This window comes from Ictidomys tridecemlineatus, chromosome 7 (assembly GCF_052094955.1).
Source record: "Ictidomys tridecemlineatus isolate mIctTri1 chromosome 7, mIctTri1.hap1, whole genome shotgun sequence".
NCBI lineage: Eukaryota > Metazoa > Chordata > Mammalia > Rodentia > Sciuridae > Ictidomys > Ictidomys tridecemlineatus.
The window spans coordinates 183,199,193-183,214,787 of NC_135483.1; the positions used below are offsets into that span (position 1 = coordinate 183,199,193).

The window sequence follows — 15,595 nt, forward strand, 5'->3', positions numbered from 1 at the left end:
ACAGAACCATAATGTACCTTTTAACAGGTTTCCCATCTGTGCATTGGAAAACTATTAATGGATGGAAATGTTGCTATGGAAAGGGCCATAATCCATAAAATTCTGTATTCCTTTCATCTTGCTGCCATTATGAAAGTTGGAACTGGGAGTGGGGGTGGTGATTAAAACTGCTTTTTATCTAGTAAGCAATACATCACCAGTAATTTCCTTGTTTTGGGAAATTCATGTAAATCCAAAAGAAGATCCTGCATCTTCCAAAAGACCTGCTCAGCATGTTTCTCATCTCAGAACAAAGGGGAAATGGAAGGACCCATTTCTCAGTGAACACAGAGGTATTGTCATAGAGTACATAGAGGATAATTCAGGTCTAGTGTGAACTTTCCAACTTGAGCTTAATTGTCTAACCACATTGATTAGTTCACCAGAACAGTGACATGCCTTCCCTTAGTTTTGTATTTTACAATCAGCATGAGCACCTCAATATACTCGTTTAAGTGAACACTGCTAAGAAATCAGTTTTGGTTTTGTTTTTTTGTTTTTTTTTTTTGTTTCCTTTGCCATCAGGACCCATCACTTTCCATTATTCTCCTGTTTTGCATAGTTGTTCTGATGGACAATGACTTGTCTCTGACTCAGACTCATATCTTACTTAGTGGTATTATCAAATCAGATTTCTTTTTAAAATAACACTAGTAGCAACAACCAAATGTCATTATCAGACAACTATCCTAAGTTTCTAGCAAGGATGTGAAATGTTCTAGCTACAAGTAGAGATTTTAGACTTTGTTCTCTATTACCTAAAAAAAAAAGGTCAATTGATTTTTTTTTTGTATGTGGGGGGGGGCACCATCACCACTATTTAAAGGGGAAAATAAATTCCTATCATTTTGGTTTCAGTGGTCCTGAAAAGATAGTAAATATGGTTGCATTTCTCAGTATTTTTGAATAGTTGAAGAATAGTTGAAGACTCAGTATTTTTTACCCTAACTAGAAGGAACTTTTAACAATCAATTCCTAGTTGGTACATACCCAGTTCATCCTCTACTCTAAACCTAAAAAGTCTCCTTCAGTGATAAAATCTAGAGCTTACTTAAATGTCATAATTTGACATAATTTCTCAATGATGGCTAAGTCTTTTGGAATGACTAATTCTCTTGTATACTAGTAGAATTTCACTTCTAACTTTTAATAATACTTAAATGTTATACATCTAATATTTAATGAAAACAAAAAGCTACCTATATCAGCTTATAGAGGGGTCTGTTTTATACAGTAAGGTATCATTAGTATTTTTTTAAAATAAGACTTCAAGACAATTAAAAGAAGTTTTGAGTCTATTAAACATAACCAGGTACTCTTTCAGCAGTTCTTTGAGGGAATTGAAAAGAGAGCAAAAGAAAGTGGGTGGAGGAAGAAGGAAGGGAAGAAAGGAAAAGGGAGGACATTTGTAGCAAAGTAAATTGCAATAAAAGCTTTCTGGAAATTGGATAGACCATAGGCCTCTCAAATGTGTCCCTCCTAGTTTTTTTATGTAACTCACAATCTATTTAGTGAAACAAATTAGGGTCAAAATCATCCTAGATATATTTGCTCTTCAAACCTAAAAGCAAGCAGTAAGAAAAATAAGACTCATTAAATTTATTAGTACAAGTAAGGGCAACTTCCACCCTCAATTTTGCCAGAAGCACTAATCCATTTTAACCTATGGGGTAACATGCGGGCTAGAGCCTGGGAAAGCCCAGCCTGAATCAGTGACCTTTCCAGAGTATAGGATTAACAATGAGTCTGACTCTCACTGAGATAACGCTGTACCTTTCTTCACATTCAAAGGATGAGGGCAATTGCCTGCAATCAGTGGTGAATACAGCTTGTCTACACCACCAGAGGCCTGCCAATCACTCTCCCTCCCCTTTAAATCATGGTTTGGGGGACAGACTAGAATTTTTCAGCAAAGACCAATCCAAGGGCAGGCAGTCAAGTTCAGGCAGAAAAACAGGAAGGCAAGGCAATCTTCATCTTATTGCAGATGGATTACAGGTCCTGCTTTGATTCTTCATTTTTATGACTATTTTTTTTTTTGCCCAGTCTCATTTTTGAAACAGATCTTCTATAATAGTTCCTATGAATCCCCCGCCCCAATCATTTATTGTTTATTCAATTGCTGGGTGTGAGGCCCCATGAGGGGTGCTGGCATTACAATTTTCTCCTGGAAGAGATTCCTAATCTTTCTTTCCCATTGTTTCTAATCAATGGACTCAGGCAAAAACCATCAAGCAGGTGAAGGTTGGATGATTTGCCTAATTTTAAAAGGGTACAACAGTTATTTTAAGGTGGCAGAAATCAGACCTACAGGTCCTATTGACTTCTTTCCAAAGCTGAGTCATCTGGACTTGCTATTAAGGGGGTTGGGAGAATGTGACCATAGACCCAGGAATATTCTGTGAATCTTTCCATGGAGGTCTTGCTACAAATCTGAGAAAAAATGAACAGGAATATATGCTCTTTCATACTTTATAACCTAGCCTCTCTCACCCCTAAAGATTCAGATTCCAGACACTCACTCAAACTTTTCACATTTAACACTAACAGTCTACATGCTCTGGGCTTCTCTGCATGCAGAATATGCCCCTGGCTCAGGCTCACAAGGCTTTTTCTCAGCCTGTAAAAGAGAACAGCAACTGATTTAAGGTTGTAACAGCGAGGTTGGGAGCCTCCCGCCACTTATATGGGGGCAATTAGAATTGTTTTCTCTTTGGTATTTCTATTTATTCATTTTTTTTTCTAATCTGGAAGCAGAACAATTGCTCTAAAATTAACCCTGTCAGGACTCCATGCCCATCAGAGTAATAGGCATAAATTCTAATTTGGTCCCCAGATTGTATTTCTTGTTGGTATTTTAGTTTTAAATAGGCATCTAAGTCTATTCCTCCACCAATCTCCTACTTTTGAAACCCCTTTCTGCCCTTTTGGTTTCTAGTTCTTCCATGACAGCTCTATCCAAGGGAGTATAGGATTTCTCCAACAAAGCCTAATTCACTTCATAGGCCACAGCGGAAATCTGACCCCCTCACCACAATCACCAAGAATCAAGCCATTAGGACTTTCAGAAACTTGCTAATCACTCCTTTTTTACCCTTTCCATCAGAGAGCAACTCAGAACTTACCCCTCCTTCCAGAGGGCTTGCTATCCACCCAAGTTCTCCCTGAACGGATCTGGAATCCAATAAAGTAACTGCAAAAGAAAAAAAAAAGGAAAATAGATTAATTTCCAATTGCAAAAAGGCAATAATACAAAAACCATTTGCCTGAGCGTTTCCATATGTGCTCAGGGTGTGCATATCCAACTATGATCAAAACCTAAACTTGGTCTCACTTATGTAAATAATCATTACTCACTTGATCTTCTCCCCTCTTTAAATCTACAGGTTCTTATTTATTTAACTTGCATAACATTTAAAATTCCATCCCAGGTCTCAGTTGATTCATTTTCCAAAAAGGTGAATAGTACAATTCGAATTTCAAGTACAATTCAAAAAACAAATACATCAATGTAGGGCAGTAACACTCCAGAGCAAAATTTGCATTCATCTCTGTCTGGTATCTACTAGAAGTATTTGTTTTTGCAGGTTTCAGATGACCATATAACTCCTCATCATGGTGACAGAGCCATAAGTGAATTCTATCAGAGAGTATCCAAAGGGTCAAGGAAAAATCTCTCTCTCCCCTGACACCCCTCCCCCAAACAAATAGGCTCTGGAGGTGGTATCCCCTGCTTTTTAAATATCAAAGTTTCAGGAAGAGGGAATGCCAGACACGTTGAATTCGAATGCAAATGCACTCAAGTATTCTCCTTTCTCGGGTCTTTTGGAGGACACTGGGAGACCAGCCTACCACTGAAGAGAAAAATACTGGTTTGAATTTTAGATGTGGAGTGCTGCCTAATGGATATAGGGCGCGTGTGCTACAACACCTAACGAGTGCGCCACGAAGCTTAGGGGGAAGGGAAAGAGTGCCTACAGAGCTGCCATACCCGGCTTAGGCTGGAATAGGGCTAGGTACCGATGACATTGAAAGACTCAAAGAATTGAAATCTCTCCACATTCCCTTTCCCACCGCTATCTGCAGGCCTGGGGGTCGAAAGGCCCATCTCAAAGGAACCACTGGGTTATTAATTTGATCAGTGAGACAGGCTCTTCAGGCTGGGGGAGGGGTGGGAATGGAAAACCTCCATCCTTCCTCCTGCGCACCCCAACTCAGTTTCACCCCCAGGTTCCTGAATTCTACCCATTTCCCCTCTCATTTCATTCACAAACTAAGGGCGTTAAAATCAGTCTCCTTCCCCTGGTTTTCTTGAGGAGCCTGAAATCCTGGGGTGTGTTAATTATTTTAAAATGTAGAGCCTTCCCTGGGTTGCTCCCGCCGGGAGTTGAGCCCCCCCCCCCACTTTCTCTTCTCTGTCCCTAGAGAAAAGCCCGCTACATCCATTTGGATTTATGTAAGGTGGATTAGGAACACAAAGGGAACAATAAGACCCAATTTACAAAAAAAGGGAGGGAGTAGAAAGGGAGGGTAAAAGGGAGAAAAGGAAACGTGATGGGAATAAAAAGCAACAAAATGAATTAATTTTTAAGAGAAGGAGGGGTTGGAGAGGGGTGTAAACCCCCTCCCCTTTCATTCAACATCAGCCCACGTTTCCACCAGCGCTTTTTTGTGTAAGGCTCCCAAGTTTGGCTTCCAACAGAAGAAGCCAGGGGGTAAAAGGTAAAAATAAAGAAAACAGTCTCTATGTCTGCGAGGTGAGGATAATCTTAGAGGACGTCCGAACAAGTGCGCAAAGTAGCCATGAAAAGCCAAGATCCAGAATTGCGTTCAGGGGGATGACCCTAGAGACCCAGGCGAGGCGGCCACGGCGGCTGGGGTGGCAACTCCAGGCGCGTAGGACGCAGGGGAAGATCGGAGAGGACAAGAGAGCGCTCCGTTCCTTCCAAGCCGTGTCTGTGGGCAGGTGTTTGACTCTCTCTCGGAGCCTCCGTCTGGAGAGCTCTGGGTACCCGCTGCCCAAGCGAGGCTAACTAAGTTGGGTTTTGGCTCCCTCCTTCGGAACAGGGAAAACGATAGTTTGCACAGGGATGGATGGGCTGAAGTCTGGGGAGACAGAGATGGATGGATGGCTGGATGGATGAATGTGGGAGGAGGAAGAGTAGATAAGACGAAAGCAAGGCTAGATGCACGCAGGTTGGAGCGTGAGCGTACGACTGGACACAAGCACATGCACTCGGGGCACACGCGCACGGGCAAATCCTCCGCGTCCGCGTTCACGAGGGCACTCTCTTCTTTCACGCATTTGTGCGCGCACATTCACAGACGGACAAATACACACTCACGAAAACAGCTCCCCTTTCTCTGGACCCGTCAGAAACTAAACGATCCTCTACCCCAACCTCTTCACAGAGACATGGGCATGTACAATCCTCCCAGCACGTCGGAATAGACGCGCAGAAAACAGCACACAGATGGGGTGCCGTCGCTCATGTTTCCTTTAAACTAGCCAAATGTACTATTCTGGGCCGAAAAGCAAAAACTACGTTCAACTTGCTGGCGGGTTCCCGGGATTGAGAGGGCAATCTGAGGAGCTCAGGGCTCTGGAGGTCGTCGATCGCACCCCTAGGGTGTGGGGCTCGGCGAAAAGAAAGGTGTCTGATGCTTGTTGCTAGAAATCAGGTCACAGGCGCCCGAGGAGCCGCGCCACGACCGCTGCCCTGCGGAGGCCCGGCTGCAGGGTCCGGGAAACGCGTGGCTTGGGAAACTTTGCAGAAACCAGAGCTCCGAAGGCTTGCTTAAGAACCCGGGAGCACTAAGCCCTCGCTGCATTCCAGGCTTGCGTTTTCCCCTTGCCCAGGGACGGTAATGGGGGCGGGGGTGCATAATTTTTTGTTGTTTTGTTTTCAAATCCTGCATTGGCTCCAGTGCATCCCCTCGGGGCGCCTCCAGCCTCCGTACCCGAGGATGCTGATAAACTTTGGCCTTTCACTACAAACTTGGACAGCCCCGCCGCCTGCACGGGTCACGGCCTCGGGGCAGGCTACTTGGCGTTTTTCCATCACCCTTTCGCGGATCTCTTCGACCTGGAACCCTTCTCCAGGGTTGGGACGCACCGCTCACTCTAGGCTCCCTCCACACCAACCGGCCCTACGCTACCGAAGACCAATTACCCGCGGATCGTCCCCAGTCTGTCCCCGATCCAGACAGGATGCTTCGTTCTTACCTTCATTCGCCGGGTATACCCTGGAACCGGTGACAGCGTCGCAAATCCCAAAGAGAAACGAAAAGAGGACGAAATAGAAAATCCCAGCCATGGTTCGCCGGTGCCAACGCTGCTCCTGCCGCTTCTATCCCAGTGGAATAAATGCTTAAGTTAGGAGTGCAGCAGGCTGAAGACATTGCCAAGAGGGCGGGCCCTACCCGTGACGTGCGCACGCCAGTCCAAGGCCGGAGACCAATGGTGGTGCAGACTGGATGGCCCGGCCTCGCCCCTAAGCTCAAGCCCGCCCCGAGGCCCCGCCCCCTCCGGGCTCCGCGGGGCGTACGGTCTCCGGGGGTTGGAACCGGCCAGCTCCGCTGGGTTCCCGCCCCCGCGGGAGCGTAGCAGCCTGATGCTCAGACACCAGGGTCGAGCCCCTAGACGGTGGAGGGAGATTCAAAAGACTCATTTGACTGTGGGAACCCGAGAAGAGGTTGGCAACCTTCTTTCCCCTCAACGGACGGTCTGAGATGTCGAAAAAGGCCCTTAGTGAAATAAAATAAGTATAAAGTTGACCTGCCCCTTTGCTGCTGCTCCTTTCCGAGGATCGGCGGCTCCGCGTCCCGCCTGCACGTCTGGGGCTGCACACTTCCTCCTGCAGGCCGCCTCCGCTACCCTCTGTTTCCTTGCCCTGTTTTGTGTCTTTTTATGGCGCTCCTGCGTCTGAAATGCTTTTTTGGGGAGTTTCGTACCTGGATTACTCGTTTCTTCCCTACTTTCCCAGCAACCTAGAGAGTGGGGACCAAGTCATCCCCAATCCAGCCCCTAGCAGGGCTCCAGTCACTGCCTCACAGGCTTAACCCGATGACTTCTAGCATCAGGGAAATCCTCCCGGGCCGGGTCCCAGCGTTCCCACCGAGCGTCTCACCGGGAACCCGGACAGGTCTCTCCTCGCAGCCAGGTAGCCGGAGATGGTCTGGGCTACAGGGAACCAACGTACGCTTTCTGGGGGAAGTCCCTGGAACCCGATTTAGCAATTTCGGGACGCAGTGGACCAGAGCAAAGGGCCTGTGAGTGCTAGGACTTGCAGCTGTACGAGAACTCAAAGGAGACTCGGAAGGGGCCCGGAACTGCTGCGGTTGCTGGGCGCTCGACCGCTTCTCTGCGCTCATCAGGACAGTTCTCCCAGCCCCAGGAGAGGGTGGGAGCGGCCAGAAGCACAGAACGCGCCCCGCTGCCCTCGTCTCGGCTCCTCGGGTATCGCTGTCGAACCCTCCGGGCGTGCTGGCACCTCTGGGCCGTGGTCTGTCCCCGGATGCCTAGGTCCTGAGCGCAGCCACCTGAGCGTCTACCGGTGACAGAAGCTCAGGCAGTTACCCGGGGACCAAACCCCAATACAACTGAAAGCATCCTCCCCGGAGGTGTGAAGGGGACCCTGATTCTCAGTGAAAAGCCTCCCTTTCTTCCTCCCAGGCCGCCTCTCCTCTGGTTCCTCCCAGGGCAGGGCCGGGTTTTCCTCCGGAGTCTGGGTCCCAGCGGGAGTGCTGCTGCGGAGAGGTGGTGGGGCCTTCCAGCTCGGGAATCTGCTCTTGGTGAACCAACCGCGCCACCTGCCGGCCAGACTCCGACCTGCGCTGCCCAGGAGGAAGGGTGAGCGGACAAAGACCGAAACCAACTGCCCGCCCCTCTGGGAGGTGGGAAGCGTCGGTAGACTTTGGTAGCCACCTGCCCACGTTCAGCCCACTCAGGCCACTGCTAGCGGTGTGGTGGCTGGAGGCAATCGAGAAGTCCTGGGACTCCTATCGCTCCCCGCCATCCAGATTACGAAAGATGGACTTGGAAAACGTTTCAAGGAGAAACAGTTGGCATCCGAGGGGCTGCTGGAGTAGCCAGCTGCTCTCCCTAAAATCGAAAGTCCGAGCGATGAAGGGCCGTGTTGAGGAGGGAGTAGACCCGGCGTCACTGGCCGCAGTTTTAGGGCACTGGCTCAGACCTGCGCAGACCTCGACTGACGACACGGGCAACTTTGACTTTTAAAGACCAGCGCGCTTGGCCGGACGCCGGGCAGTCGCTTTGAGTCGGGGCCTGGAGGGACAGCTTGTGCGGCTCTGGCATTTTGGCTCCTTGGTGAAACACCTATGAAATGTCTCCATCTGGGAAATGGATTTCAGTTTATTGTAGCTACTGATTTTACACAAGTAAAAGGGGGTGGGGGTGGGGATATGCACACACGATGTGTGTGTGTGTGTGTGTGTGTGTGTGTGTGTGTGTGTGGAAATTATTTAAAACAACTTCACCAAGTCCCTTTAAGGAATGCATTTCTAGGTTCTTTCATGTGCCTTTCAGAATTTTACAGGAAAAGAAGATGAATATTGGTCCCTGTCATTTGGCACACAGATTCAAAAGAGAAAAGAGCAATCCAAATTCTTCTTAAAACATTTTTTAAACAATAGACGCTGTTTGTTTCTCTGCAGGAGTTGGAATATTGCATGTATCTGTGGTTGAAATGGAAAACTGACTGCCTGCATCATTAAAAACAGAAAAATTTCTAAAACATGTACCACCCCCCCCCCAGGATATGCACACTGAATATTAAGCAAAGTCTTTTTCCAGCCACAGCTGCCTGGAAGCAAGACATCATTTGCTAGGGTACATTCACTGATCCCCCTTTTTCCTGTTTTTCATTTTAGGGCTCAAAGCTGCCCAATAATCAGGTGAACCAAGAAGCTGGATTGCTGACTGGGAAAATCTGCGCTCCAACTTCCCTCTGTAAAGCATTTCTGGGCTGCAGATTGGAAATGAACTGCTGTTCATTGTGGCTACCTGGAGGAGAATTCTTCTGTCCTCTGTGATTACTTACAGGGGAAAGACTTCTAACCTGACAAACAGGATTCCTTCTAAAAAATAAGATAAAAATGGAAACACCATCATCAATGCAAAACCCTCTCTGCACCCCATAATTGGAAAACACCCTGGAATTTTCAAACTTCTAAGTGTGAACAATCAGTCTGTAGAGCCATAAGCACAGAACCCAACACAAAACCTACCTAACAACACCTACTTTTAAAATAAAGTTGCTTGGCTCTTCTGAGTAAAACAAGCCTCTCAGAACTGTGAGAATGTAGGGGTGCTTTGAATCCACTAAGGGGAATCTCAAATGAATCTGCTAATAAGCTTAATATAAAGGATTAATTAAATGACTTGATAGCTTTGACTTTTTTTTTTTTCATACTGTGCCTAACACAAAGACTTGAGCCACGAAATACACTGTCAATACTAAGTTGAATTAAGGTTGTATTTCAAAGGCATCTCTAATCTTCGTAAGACATTTTTAAATGGCCACAAGAATACCTGATTTCTGCCTCCAAGTGGAAGGCTAGTTTTGCCAAAGTAACGAGAAAGGGGTCTTTGACCTGTAGACAAACAAGCCATGATAGTGTGTTTGTAGACAAATAGCAATGGATGGAAGACAAGAGGGAGGGTGAGAAAGAGAACATGAATCCATTCCACCTTTTCCTAGGCACTGTGGTAGAATTTTGTGGTAGGTTTTAGCCTGACTTCCTTGGATGTTAGTCTTTCTACCATTAAAATGTAGCACATCCACTGTGTTCCAATGATGCTTTGTCATTTCAGTTCAGAAATACCAAGGTTAATTTGCTTGCTGGATTTTTGCTATCTGTATGTCTTTGAGTAAGTTTCTTAACCTCTCTGAGATATGGCTTTCTTTCTGTAAATTGTAAATGATTTTTCTAAATATTGAATGATTTTATAGAACACAATATATTATCTGGCACATGGGAAATAGCTATTATTACAGATAATATCTCATTAAGAATTATAAACATTATTAACTGTAGAATAATTTATTTATCTCAAATCTTCTTTTTCACAAGGAAACCAAATACTGTGCTTAACTTTTTGTGCTCCATGAGAAAATAATTCTTTATCTCACAAACTCCTGGAGGAGGGAAGGAAGATACATTCTAACTTCTTCTTTTTTTCATTGATTTATGAAGCTTACATCTATCTCCTCTGTTCCTAGATGATTCAACTAAATTTGAATCTAAATTTTTTTTTTGTCTTCCAATATAATGGTTACAAAAACAATGAAGTAAAACAAGGTGTGAAAGACCAAAATTTCACAGCCAGAAAACTGTGCTGATGGTAAGTAAGTAAGGCTCCATCCATCTAACGAAATCTCCACTTTTGTCAGAAAGCTACCCTCTTAAATAAAGTCATCTGAAATAGCATTTGGTCGGTTTTCTGAAGCCCCCAGGAAACCCAATTAGAGATTTTATCCTTTGATGTCAAAGCTTTGATGCTGTTTCTTATGCAAATGAGAAGCAGGACTATTACTAGGCCTTTGCACCTGAGTGAGAAAGATGGCTATAGAGCTCAGGTCTTGATGGATCAAGAAGGTGGGACAACAAGACACAGCAAGAAGCCTTTTGAGTCACTGAGGTGGGGAAGGGCTGACCGGAAAGTTGGACTACTCAAGGGGGCAAATCCGAATTTGATCCAGTTCTAGCAAACATTTCTCAAGGGCAAACTATGTATCAAACACCACAGTTTGAAGACACCAAAGGTTGCTTCTCAGTCTTGTCTGTGTATGACACACCCACCACATGGCAATGTGGACGACGTGGGGGGACAAGTAGGGGGACAAGTAGAAACCAATGGAAACATTTCCTTTATCTGGGCCCTGGAGGAAGGCGGAGAGAGAGAGAGACAAACAACACCAAGTCACTCAGTCCTATACCAATATATGTGCTTTGAACTAACATTGTACAGAGACAATGAGTTTTTCTGGCGGAGATGATCTATATCTGTTTTCGGCTGCATTGGTGAACGTGAGTTAAACATCAGAACTGTTTTATGGCTTAGACATGAAACCCATGCCCCAAAGGAAGTTTAAAACATTCTTTCCTGGGAACCTTGCAATTCAACCCCTGTGACCATAGATTTCCTCATTCTAGCTCAAAATGTGAACATAAAATTATCAAGTCATAGTCACTAAATAATTTAGCTATTAATACTTTAATATTTAATAGCAATGTTGATTTATGGTTATTAGAAGAAATTTTGGAATTATGATTGTATGATGAAAAACTAATGCTAACATACATGTGTATAACATCCAGTTGACACGGTTTTATAAGCCACTTTTAAGAGAGAAATAACTATCTGATTGGAGTACTATTATGTAGCAGTACTACATGCCCTGCCCTGATTTTTCTTTTGAAAAACAATGTGTAATGCAATGAAATTCTGTGAGAAAGTAAGTTTATCATTTACATAATTTATGATTTACTACATAACAAGAATATAAATTTGGAAACCCAAATTTCCCTTCCCCCATAAGCCAAAAGCACTTCCAGAGCACTTGTGTTCCAAACATTTATTTTTTAATTTCAAAAGATCGCAGAGTATTTCAAATATGTCTAAAACAACAGATTATATATTTCTTTATGTAGAATATAAATTTCTCAAGGGCTTATTTAGATAATGGAATTTTGCAAGTGTGCTTCTAGAGGAATTAGAACTTTTGAAATTATATTTATATTGTATTTCTTTAACCTAATCATTTATTTCCATTAGCAAATTTTGACCTTTCACATCTTGTAAGTAAAAAGAAATTTTCTCCTACAAAACAAGTATGACTTTAACCCTTATTCAAGAGGACTAAAGAGGAAACTCAGTGTAAACTCCAAGAAACAGTGTAGGTTTTTCTTCCTAAATTATATACTACTTGAACACCACTATATAATAATGAAAATTTATTAAAATCAATTGAATATAAATCTGCTCTGTATGGAAAGGAATACAAAAGTGAAATTTATCAACCTGGTTTGCCTAGAATTGGCAGCAGGGGACATTTTCTGGACACACAATATTTATAAGCACTGAAGAATTTGCGAAAAGTCTTAGCTTGGGAGTCCACAGACAGACATATGTCATATAACTTTAAAATGTGCAGAGCAGCTCCTCACAGGTAGTGATATGTGGCATCACTTTGGGTTAGACCTTAACTATGTCTGCACAAACAAACTGGCTTAATTCGGGCAAACAATGAGTTATTTGAAGTAGGGAGGTAAAAAGAAATTCAGTTAGTAACGGATCATTTGACTCCAGCTGACATTTAAAGTATATCAATTCAGCCCATTTGTTTTTCTTTGTATTCAACTTCACATATGTATGACTCCCAGGTTCTCTTTTTGCTGGGAGTTAAAAATTAGGAACTAAAAGACAGAGAAAAGTGTCCCCAGTCCATTTATTATTGAAATACATAGATCTGTATAAAAGCAGCTTTTAAAGAACACCCTTAATCATCACTAACTTAATCAAGGCTGACTTGTACAAGTTTGAGAAAAATCTTTTTCCTATATATTTATACATCATTAATATTACAGGATTTATCCCCTTAGATTTAACATTTCACTTTGACATTCAGGATTAAGATGTGAGATAACATATATGCAACCACGCTAAGTTTCTATCACTTTTATCTCTGCAGTTCTGAATCAAAACAAATTTGAACCAAAACATGCAGTGGTTGTGAGAGGAATTCCGATGTACATTAACTTAAAGAGACGGTCCCATCTCTGCAACTTCAACTTGTCTATTTATATTACATTAGACACCTAACAGAGGTAATTGAACATTGGCAGGAAATTAATCAAGTCTGTTCCGTTAAATGGTCAGTTTACTGCAGCTCAGTAAAGCTGGGTCCCATTTCCTCTGTGTGTCTCATTATGTTCTCATCCGAAACTTTTATAGTTTTCACTTGGATTGCTGCAATTTAAAATGGTTGGATAAATACCTAGTTGTGTCCAGGCTGCCTAGCAGGTTAAGTTGCTCAGTGAACTGAATTTGTAATGCAGAAATCATGCCAACCGTAGAAAGCACAGTAAACTGCAGAAGTCATGAGAAAATCCAGGCTGCTTTGGGTCTTCCTACTAGGAGCTTTCTTCCAACAGCTCCTTGTGTCCCTTTCCATGATATATTTATGCTGTAGATACCCATCTATATATAAAACTGGATGCTTGCTTGAAAAACCTTAGATTAAAAATAAGATCAGCCAGTTCGAACTCTCCTATCACAAGGGCGTCACGTGGTTAACGATGAGGGTCATTGAGCTCTAGGTCTGGAAAGTCCTGTGATTTAGAACCTTCCTCTTGCGGTCCTCTGGTTAAATCTGCTCAGCTCTCTGTTGTTGTCGTGTCCACCTACACACAGCTGTCCATCTCCCTGAAACCTTTTTGCTGTCAGTCAAGTGACAGCTTTGGATGGGGGGCTTTGTGTGCTGAGGCCTCCTGAGGCCCAGCACCACACTCAGATGGAAAGGAGCGTGGGCGAGGGAACACAAGGAATTCTTCCAAAGGGGTGGGGGACACGATGGACTACTGGAGGGAGGGACTCAGTGCATGGCTCCTTCAGAAACCGCTTTCTCAAACACATGCAGCCAAAATGCAGACACATATACCAGAACCCCCACATCTGCAGCCCAGCAGCACCAAAGTGTAAAATCACCCCTGGAAGTCAGCATTCCAGGGCTTGTGGAGGCAAAGAATAAAGCACCCTCTGTACTTGAACAGGGATTAGTGTCCAAGAATAGTCCTAGTTTCTCTCCTAGTGTGAACGATGAGATGTGTCTATCTTTCCCTTTCTTGGATTCACTGATTCTTAGCTGACCTGTAAGTACTAATATCTCTTCCTAAAATTACTTGGGAACATTTGTTTTGGCTAATTGGAGAGTAGCTGGAGGAACGTTCTGCTTATGATTTTCTATGGATTTCATCCTGTATGATTTAATGTCTTAATTTTGGAAGGAGGTTGCATTGAATAGTGTGAAGCCACACTATTGAGACATCTCTCTTTGTACAGTAGATTACTTCACTGAAAAATGAGATAGGTCATTAGCACAGATTAGATTTTGATCTCTAGGAAAAGAGCCCAAATTGAGATGCAGGCTTCATTTTAATTACTTTGTTTTTATTCGGTGCTGTCTGCATTCTGATTGTAGAGACTCTTACAGTTGCCTTCCTATTCCTGAGCAGCTAAAGTTCAGAACCTTGAAACAAAAGCAGTCTAGTTTATGCTAGAATCACCAGGAACCCTGATATTTTCTAAAAATAAATGGATTAATTTCCATCTTGTCTCTGGATGTGAGACATGTGTGCCTGTCTTTCAATTAAGGTACAGGTCACCTAAAATAGTCCGGACATTTTAATATGATCTTGTATTAAATTGTATTTTTTACAGTCACTATACTCAAGCTTTGTTTTTATTGTGTTTCTATGTCTATTTTCATTTTATCAGAGATAAGATATAAAAGTAAAAATGGTGAATGATAAAAATTGAAACATTGTAGATGATCTTTATCAAATGGTCTGCCTTGCTGTTTGTCTAGGAGCACTGCCCCTTGTAACAACTGGATCTTTCATCTAGCCAGGCAAAAAGTAAGCAGCAATTGCTCAGGAACAAGAGTGTAACCAATAAACCCAAGCAAATAACTTTATAACCCTGGAGCTTATTTGAGATGTTAACACAGATGCTTGGCAAATCCATGGGGAATGTTTGGCAAATGTTTGATTCACCAGAACCTTAAACTTGTTGAGTGTAAAGCTAATAATTACCAAGAAAATAGTTTTCTGATCCTTTTTTTCTGAATGCTGTTGCTTTTCAAAAACTATTCTTTGGTTTGACTTAAGAAAAAAAAATAGAAAAAGTCTAAGAAACGTAAAGAATTCTGGGAAATGATGTGTTTACACACTTGATGGGAAGAATTGCAAAAATAGTGAAAACTTCAAATTTTAAAAATTAAAGCCATATGATTGATTATTCTCAGTTTACACAGATTCCTCTTCAGAGATAATTTATCTATTTATTATCCCGTGATGTTTTGTTCTTCTTGTTCTGATAAAACACACATGCATAATTTAAATCTAATATCACTTAGAGTTCAACTTTTTTGACAGTTGATTAATTTTCAAAAATGATGAAATTGGTGAGAACAAATGAAGCAGTACTTGGAATTAATATTTTAAGGCTCTGGAAACCCCCAATAAATTACACGTGGTTATAGATAGAAACAGGCTTTTAGGAAATCATCTTCTGAATAAAATAATACCAAGAATAATACTGGTCTCTAGAATTCAATTTGGATTGGTTTGATGTATTTTGATACAAAGTATATTTCAGTCATCTAAAGAACCATATCTGTAAAATACCACACACATTTATACGCACTCAGGCATGTACTCACACATCACCAAAATATTCCTTGTAAGTCATTGAGGTTCATTATTTTTAAATAATCTGCCTTCCAAGTAGTGCCTTTTGCCTCCTACTTCA

The 15,595-nt window shown here is 42.9% G+C and overlaps 1 protein-coding gene and 1 long non-coding RNA gene across 3 annotated transcripts in view; one reads left to right on the plus strand and one right to left on the minus strand.

Annotated features, from left to right (window-relative positions):
- Positions 1–6,383, minus strand: part of Epha4 (EPH receptor A4) — a 135,931-nt gene extending 129,548 nt beyond the window's left edge. For both annotated transcript variants that reach the window (XM_005330528.5, XM_021729995.3), the window contains exons 1-2: positions 6,266–6,383; positions 3,165–3,232 (exon numbers count right to left, since the gene is read on the minus strand). In XM_005330528.5, the coding sequence (XP_005330585.2) occupies positions 3,165–3,232; positions 6,266–6,356 (159 nt within the window). In that variant the 5' untranslated portion in view covers positions 6,357–6,383. The remainder of the gene's footprint in view (positions 1–3,164; positions 3,233–6,265) is intronic.
- Positions 6,384–6,386: 3 nt separating this feature from the next.
- On the plus strand, positions 6,387–9,441 carry LOC120883695 (uncharacterized). The gene is made up of 2 exons (XR_005725878.2): positions 6,387–8,368; positions 8,932–9,441. It is a non-coding gene; the product is annotated as an uncharacterized LOC120883695 (long non-coding RNA).
- The last annotated feature ends 6,154 nt before the right edge of the window (positions 9,442–15,595 follow it).